Source organism: Loa loa (assembly GCF_000183805.2).
Source record: "Loa loa unplaced genomic scaffold supercont3.20, whole genome shotgun sequence".
Classification (NCBI taxonomy): Eukaryota; Metazoa; Nematoda; class Chromadorea; order Rhabditida; family Onchocercidae; genus Loa; species Loa loa.
Genome location: NW_018108200.1, coordinates 300,276 through 308,262, shown reverse-complemented (window position 1 = coordinate 308,262; position 7,987 = coordinate 300,276). Strand labels below are relative to the sequence as shown.

Genomic DNA, 7,987 nt, shown 5'->3' with positions numbered 1-7,987 from the left:
ATACACCAACAGATCGTAATAACCATGATGAAACGGAATAACTGAAAAATTCATAAAATACACGAAGATTTGATTACGAGGCTTAAGCAGTATGCATCCTGTACAGCTACTTATCGAACCAACTATTACACAGCCAAAACTTAGGACAAAACGACAAAGCAATCATTTCTTCAGCTCTATTCAAACACGTATATTTTTGGCGATATACACATTTCCAGATATTGTAATAATATTCTGTGAAAAATGATTATGGCGTAAAATGTTAACATGCTGGCATAAAATGTCAACAAATCATATTTATGTCCAAGAAATTTTATGATATCCATCAGCTTGCACTAGCAAGCAAACTCTTGTTCAAATTTAAATATATCCACTAAAAATGTACGATATTTAAAGATTTTAGGAAACTATACTAAGTGCTAACTAAATGGTGAATGTTTTGCATATGAAAGCAATTTGTTGGTATAAAAGCATTTTAAATAGTTTTCTTGCTCTCGTTCTAACTTATTATATATATATATATATATATATATAACCACTTCAAAGTGAATCCATGATGAAGTTAGAAAATGGAAAACCTTATATATAACGTACAACAACAGGAGGATACTGCACAACAACAAAACGTTTGATGATTTCACACCTTCAATAACACAATACCACAGTCGCGCTCCCAGATGAATTTATGCAATGTCATCGAGTAGACTGTTTCCACCGTTAGTTGGAATAAAATGTAACCGAAATTGAAAACACCATTTGCTCTGAAAAACAAATTTAGTCATCTTAATATGTAGCCATGCATCAGGCTCTACAGATGGAAAAGCAATCATTAAAAACAACGTCTTCTATTTGTCTACTGTTATCTTGCTCATTTTTTCAAAGAATATTGAAAATGTGAAGCTTCACTGCTGCTACAAAAATTTTTGATATAAACGGTAACAAATACTGCATGATTTATGAGAGTCAAATTACAAAATATTTTATAATAGTTATTTTTCAACATAATAGGTTAACGGGGATAGCGACTGCGAATTGGTCATATCGCGCGATAAGGGAAATGATTGCCACATTAGTGCGGGCATGTCCATATTAAATTACCTGATGAGACAAGTCAAGAAGGAAAAGAAAATTCCTAAACTTCACTCTAAAGCTGACCAATCCATTTTCGTTTATCTGCCAAAATGTATAAAAAGAAAAAAAAGGAATATGAAAACTAACCTCGTTGCAAATGCGAAGGAGAAAAATAGAGCAGCAATAATATAACGTACAAATGATAGAGATGAATCGGCATAAAGTGTGAACATACCACAAAAAGTTAAAAGCATATACACACTTTCGGAGTAAACGGCAGAGAAGAAGACGCTAGCCGGATTAAAAGTAAACACAAGGCAAGCGAGCAGAGCAAGCTTCTTCGACTTAGTGAGCATAAGCAGCAACGCATACAATAGTTGGCCGCATAAAGTAAAAGCTATCTATAAAATTCCACGAACAACACCTATTTCAAATAAGGTAGTAATTGTAGTCGAACGTTTGCAATAAATTATGATATAATTTGTCTGACTCTTTGTTTTATGTTGTATATCTGATCATTCTACATCAAAATTTTTCATTGCTTTTGCATCTAAAAATCTCACAAAGTTGTAAAGAAAATCTTACAAAGTTTGCATCTTTTGCATCGCATTTACAAAAATCTTACAAAGTTCACAGTGACGGCGGTGAGTATAATAGCTGTTGAAAAATGAACGAAAGGTAGTGCCCAGCTCCAAATCAATGTGAAAGAATAAATTAACGTTGGAAATAAAGGAAAGAAGGCAAGATTGTTCTCATAAGTGTAGCCGTACTGCGCAATATGCAGGAAATGTACTGCATCCCACTTCGTTAGACCACCAAAAGCAATGCGGATCCAACGATCAGCGTGAGATAACTCCTCTGTAACGTTTGAAAAATTAAACTGATGAAATACAGCAAACAAATAAGCACTAGTCCACCCATGATCCAATCTGCCAGCTGGCCAAATATTAGACATTTGCCCAGTTGTAAAACTTTTAAGGAAAGTATTTCGACGGCTAAAATCCTTTCACAAGAATGCATTTGTCAATTTAAAACCGAAGAGTAATTTAATATTGCCAATTTAATACAATCAAAACAGCAAGCACAGTGAAGTCTTCTTGATTCAGGTTTTTAGTAAATCAAAAAGACACTATTTTGAATTAGCACAAAAGATGACTTCTTTTCACATCAAAACACATCACTGGCCGATTATATCCAAAATATTTTGGCATCAACAATAATTCGCTGTGTGATTTTCAGATGAAATGACATCTGAAGACAAAATACTGTGGACATGATTCGCCAATGATTCTTAAAAGGATGAATATGAAACGCTAATACTATATAAGGAACCGTAATAAATAAATACAGTCAACAATTCAAAATTCTGTAGTATTAACCTTGTGGGACTGGAACTCCTTGAAAGGCATCTGTAGGATAATCAGTTATGGCGACATTCATAACAAACTGTATGATGATGATCAGTATACGACTTATTATACACTGTTTCAGAACAAAAAATGCAAATTCCGCATCCCATCGCCATTCTTTCTGTAAAAAACAAAACTCTTCGCCCAAACGTCCACGGCGTCTTCATTTGTCTTTTTTTGATAGATAAAATATTCTCACATTCACACTCAGCATATACTTTTGCGATAGAAACGAAGCTTGCATTTCTTGAAGGTGAAGCATGCTGCAGATTCTTTAACAATGATAACAACTGTGTGAGGAAGAGCCATCCATTCAGATTGTTTGTCCCATTAATTACAAGGTACCGTCATTCAAGAATGGCGTTCCAAACACAGTCAATAATCAAACTGTCCGAAAAAAATATATATATATATATAACTTTTTTTGAAATTCAACAAACCGACGAGTCACTATAAGTAAGGTGGTCCTTGAAATTTGTTACAAAACTGCTGGCATCCCTTCTTTTTTCTTCCTCTGTTCGAGTAGCCATTTTCTGTGAACCGATAATTTATAGCGGTAAGCTGAAATCACATAATATCAATCATTTAAAACAAACCATCACTATTTAAAACCTCTCCTTTCTTCCTCTCTCTCTCTATATATATATATGTATATACATATATGTATATATATATATATGTATATATAGAAAGAGAGAGATGTTGAAAAGGTGAGTACTTTTGGTAAGTTGCAAAAAGTAAACAGCACCGACAAGGACTAAACTAGTTACATGATCAAGTCATGGAAATGTGATTAGAGAGAAAGGGGTAGTGGATTCTGTGAAAAGAGAGTGTGAAAAAAATAAGAAAAGCACTTAAATAAAAAGTAACTCCACAATACTATGAAATAATAAAGATGGAAAAAAAATTAAGGTTGAACAGCACCATCCCTACCGCCACACCTGGTCGTTATCCTCGATGCACAAATCTAACGGACTACCTGTTGACAAGCGATGAAATCGTTACATTTTGTCGACTCAGAACATAACTGATGCAACAAGAGAGGATGTCTGCATCGAAGTATTCGAAGGACCTGCAATGCCGATCGCTACATCGGCTAAAGCGTGAGAGACCTGGTGATACATCACAGATCTCGAAGGTCATGTTCCCACATGAAGTCACCAAAGTGCTGGTAAGTTTTGTCTGTACTGATATTGATGATGATGTACAGTGGCTGTGAAACATATTTCCATCCGAATACTCCGAATACTTCACATGTTTTTTGATATCACAAGTTTACCGAGTTACAGGAAGCTTTCAAGTCATAAGAAAGTCTTTGTCTTTTATAGATGAGTTGATTTCCATAAGCTTGAATCTCATGATCTGTATAGTGGGGAAACTGCTTAATCTTTTCATTTATTTTCTATTTTTGAAAGCGTTAGAAAATTCAATAACGTGATATCTTCTACGCCGATTAACTTTTTTTGATGATATCCCATTCACTGTTGATTTGATGAATGCTGGAAGATTCCAAAAATTACCAACTTTGAATCGAGTCGTGTTGCAGGCTGCTATATCATCATCAACGGTACCACCGGATTCGAAGAGACCACGCTTACACTCTGTTCCGAGTACTCAATCTGAGAAAATGGGATTAAAGCTGTCTGGTCGAATCCCCCATATGGTACTGGAAGAGTGCCTGAAATGCACAGAAAATGGCGATAAGTTGGGGTAGATTCTCAATTCTCGTTTGAATTTTAGTTTTTATTAGTGTCATTGTTTCTCTTGGAGGATTCATTTGTTATTCGATCCACATTCAGGGTATTGTCACGCTTGCGAGAATTCTTCGGAGAACATTTGTCTGTTCTCAGTGCTGATTCACAGTTTTATTGCGCAAAGCTTTTGATTCAAATAGCATCATCTTCAAGAATTGTGACTATAACTAATACTTGCTTACTCTACGCACTTCATATCTGCAAATCAGCCGATATGAAGCAAAATATATGGGACGAAATCGTGACATTGATGGCCGATGATAAGGATAAAAAGGAAACAGGGTACGTACCAATTAAAGTTTCCTATTAATTATTAATTCTGGTTTTTAAACTTTCTCTCTGTTAGGCAGAAAAGTTGGAGAACTTTGTCCAGAGTGTTAGAAATAGATAAAACGTAGATCACATAATAATTATTAGGAGGAAGTCATAAAATATCTGTTCCTTCAACATCATGCAAAGTCTCGTACGTGATAAAATTTTCTTACTCGGAAATCTTTAGAATATTTCATTTTTTTGAGCATTAAGTAATATTTTGCAGAATTAACATTGGAATTGTAAATGTAGTTTGTTTGTAAAATAAGTATTTCTTAATCGGTCAGATATTAGACGTTCTTGTTATCGAAGTTGTTTTTGAATTATCATTTTATTTTACCCATTAGTTTTGATTGTGGAGATCAAGTTCCTTTGCTTATTTCACTTCCTATTATTACTTTTATTGAATAAAATAACGTTGCAGTGTATTTCATCGACCTGCTGTATATGCTTCATTGCTAGCTCTTTTTGAGTGGGCACTATCTGAAGGCTTGAAAATAGGTCAATACATACAGGAAATGAATTGTATGGCTGAGGAAAGCGTGCGTTCAACCGACCAAAACAATCGCATTGCTGCTATTAATCTTTTTGTGACGTGTCTGTTAAAAAGTACGATTTATTATGCATTTTTACCTAGTCATATCAGCGAATCTTCAGCTGTCTAAAGCAGGCTGAGAAGCGGACAGTGAAAAGAGAAGAGAAGAGTAATGATAAGTTAGCTAGAAGGCTGTTACTGCTAGCAGAATCTGTAATTCTGGTATATTTTTTTAGGCAAGGAGCAATGTTCGATACAAGAGTTCCTGTGGCTCGAAAAACTTTTGTCGACAATGGCGGAAGATCGCGATTCACGGGTGCGAATAGCCGCAGTAAAGGGTCTTTCAGCGATGGCTACGAGTGGGCGTTTACTCAGTTTTTCTCTTTATCAGCAAGTGAAAAATGTATCTTCTTATAACTTTAATATGAATAGAGTTCCATATTGCTAAAACTTACCTGTAGTACGTTGTCTAAAAGTTTAAAAATGAATGTCGAGTTTTTAGGCTTTCAAAAGTTGGAGTTAAAAACATCCGTCCCATTTTCCTGCATTTCGAGAGTGTCAGGAACGTGAATAATTTCAATATGAATATTGAATAAGAATGAAAAAAAAATCATTGTTCTTGGCTATAATATTTAGAACTTTACTACAAAAACTTACTTTTCTGCTGCGTTATTAGTGATGTTCAGTGAGGCATGTTCTTTCCAATAAATTTGCTGAAGTTAAACATCGTTTTATAGATGTTTTAAACATATGTTCATTAAGAAATTATTTCCAGTTGTGTGAAAACTCGTCAAAAATAGTTCGAAAAGAAGCGCTGTATATATTGAAAGCATTTGCAGACTATCGCCCCGAAATGTAATTCCACTAACCAGTCATTTCTTTCTTTTTCTTGTATTTATATAAGCTAAATCGACTAGCAGACTAAATACTCCGTCAGTTTTTCATGAAAATTTCGCATTTTTCCATAACATTATTTCACGCTGTATGGAAAAATAAAATATTAAGGGAAGTCATTGGTCGAAACGGTGCAAAACTGCGGTTAGTGGATGATGCATTTGCTGCTGTATGCCATGCAATCAATGATGTGGAGGTGAGGATTAACATGTTAGACTGTAATCTTTAATTTTTATCAAAAATTTTGAGGACTTATTTTTACTAATGCTCTTGTGTTTATATGAGTTATTTTTTTCGATAAAGGGGTTTTGCAACAATTCAGCTCTTATGGATCAGTACCTAAATGGACCATGTGCAGAAATCCTTCAATTTATTTTAGGTCACTGTTCGTGCTATTGCTGCCCGACTTCTGGGTGACTTCAAACAGGTTTCCGATTCTTTTTTGGATCAAACGCTTGACAAGAAACTATTGAATGCTATGAGGGTAAATTTTTTTATCAGACCCGACAAGAGCTTTGGCAAAGAACTTATTGAGTTACTACTTGTGTACTATAGATGTCAAAAACACGGGATGGTGCTTCAAAAAAACCTCAAGCATATGGATCACGACGTCGGCGCTCACAAGCAACAAGCGAATGGTCAACAGGGAAAAAATTGGGAGAAGATGCTCCAGTGGAAAGGTTCGATGAAGAACAAGCTAGCATCATTTCTTCAGGAGCTTGTGGTGCTTTTGTTACAGCGTTGGAAGATGAATTTATGAGTATGTTGGTAATACCAATATTATATATGACGTTTTAAATTTTTGAGAAGACTGCTTTATAAAAGGACTGCAAAAATAAATTTTTACCGCATCGCTGTCATGGGGATTGTAGCTTTCTTCATTTTGTTGATTTTCTTTTCATTTTTTGCTGAATTCTTTGGGCAAGTTATTCCACCAACTATATCAGCTGTAAAACTTTTAGTTGTTCGACAGGCTGGTGTTTATTCTCTGGGCCAGTTAGCCGCTGACCGTCCATTCTTAGCAGCTGCTGCTTTAGATCATTTAGCCGATATGTTCAACGACGAAATTGAGCAGGTTCTGTGGTTTCATTAGGAAAGCACTATTTAACGTTATCACATAACATTTTTTCAAGTTTTTCTCAATTTTTGCGTTCCATCTTTATCCTTTTGTATCATTTTCCGCCAAAGTTGCACTTGGAATAATAAATTTGTGTTATGTAGCACTATAGGATTACTTACGCAACTTTTGTAATTTATAATAAACAGGTAAGAGTTAAACTTAAAATCTGAACAAGTTTTAGGTGCGCCTAGATGCTGTACGCGCCCTGACACCGCTGGTTGTCCATGGCATATTGCAGAAAGAGCAGCTTGACACCATACTGACCGTTCTTGATGTCAGTATTATATTATTTCTATGAATTTCTTATTACCTCGCAGTGCAGGTGGTTTTATGGAACTTCGCTTTGTGTTTTTTTCTTTTTTGCGTTTCACTCTTGCTTTATTTTAAGGATGCTTTGCCAGACAGTAGAGAAGCTTTGTGTGTATTACTGTCAAGATCAACATTAGGTACTCCTGATTGCCTTCGGTATGTTGTCAAAGCACTACTCAATTGTATGAGAAGGTTCCCTATTGATCGTCAGTCAATTTTCAAGTAGGTCTGATCTTTTTTTCCGTAATTTGCTATTTTTTAAAGCGATTTCCTTAATATTTTTCCAAATTTACTATATTTTTCAATCAAGCTACTGACATTTTCAAAGTTGTTTAGATGTATGAGTGATCTTGGCCGTCGTCATGCGACATTCGTGCAACTCTTATCCGATGAACTGCTGGAATTGCATCCTGTTTTCGATATCACAGAGCCAGCAGTTGATGACCAGTTTTGTAAGCATTTTATTTGAGCATTTGGTCAATATTTCTAGGATTTAGAAATATGTAGATCATTGATCTAATGGCATACGGAATGCACAACTACCAGATTTTTTTAAAGACTATCAGTTTTTTTTTTTTTTGTT

At 35.0% G+C, this 7,987-nt stretch overlaps 2 protein-coding genes across 2 annotated transcripts in view; one reads left to right on the top strand and one right to left on the bottom strand.

Annotated features, from left to right (window-relative positions):
* Window positions 1-591: 591 nt before the first annotated feature.
* Window positions 592-3,047, bottom strand: LOAG_10750 (hypothetical protein). The gene is made up of 5 exons (XM_003146274.2): window positions 2,921-3,047; window positions 2,451-2,601; window positions 1,697-1,929; window positions 1,219-1,472; window positions 592-761 (listed from the first exon to the last, which is right to left on the bottom strand). Exons 1-5 carry the CDS (start codon window positions 3,008-3,010, stop codon window positions 638-640), a joined length of 852 nt encoding a protein of 283 aa, XP_003146322.1. The 5' UTR covers window positions 3,011-3,047; the 3' UTR covers window positions 592-637.
* Window positions 3,048-3,440: 393 nt separating this feature from the next.
* LOAG_16804 (integrator complex subunit 4) overlaps window positions 3,441-7,987 on the top strand; it is a 7,367-nt gene continuing 2,820 nt past the window's right edge. Inside the window, exons 1-13 of the mRNA XM_020449463.1 lie at window positions 3,441-3,651; window positions 4,027-4,190; window positions 4,280-4,516; window positions 4,971-5,155; window positions 5,318-5,484; window positions 5,857-5,936; window positions 6,087-6,171; window positions 6,355-6,459; window positions 6,531-6,735; window positions 6,938-7,050; window positions 7,277-7,369; window positions 7,484-7,626; window positions 7,741-7,856. Of these exons, the coding sequence (XP_020307015.1) occupies window positions 3,511-3,651; window positions 4,027-4,190; window positions 4,280-4,516; window positions 4,971-5,155; window positions 5,318-5,484; window positions 5,857-5,936; window positions 6,087-6,171; window positions 6,355-6,459; window positions 6,531-6,735; window positions 6,938-7,050; window positions 7,277-7,369; window positions 7,484-7,626; window positions 7,741-7,856 (1,834 nt within the window). The 5' untranslated portion in view covers window positions 3,441-3,510. The remainder of the gene's footprint in view (window positions 3,652-4,026; window positions 4,191-4,279; window positions 4,517-4,970; window positions 5,156-5,317; window positions 5,485-5,856; window positions 5,937-6,086; window positions 6,172-6,354; window positions 6,460-6,530; window positions 6,736-6,937; window positions 7,051-7,276; window positions 7,370-7,483; window positions 7,627-7,740; window positions 7,857-7,987) is intronic.

What these genes read in the sequence shown, in the direction of transcription:
- LOAG_10750 (XM_003146274.2), bottom strand. Translation starts at nt 3,010, where the DNA reads ATGGCTACTCGAACAGAGGAAGAAAAAAGAAGGGATGCCAGCAGTTTT. An exon ending in AGGAGTTCCAGTCCCACAAG is followed by an intron (nt 1,930 to 2,450) that starts GTTAATACTACA and finishes CAAACGTTACAG; the next exon opens with AGGAGTTATCTCACGCTGAT. An exon ending in TCCTTCGCATTTGCAACGAG is followed by an intron (nt 762 to 1,218) that starts GTTAGTTTTCAT and finishes TTTGTTTTTCAG; the next exon opens with AGCAAATGGTGTTTTCAATT.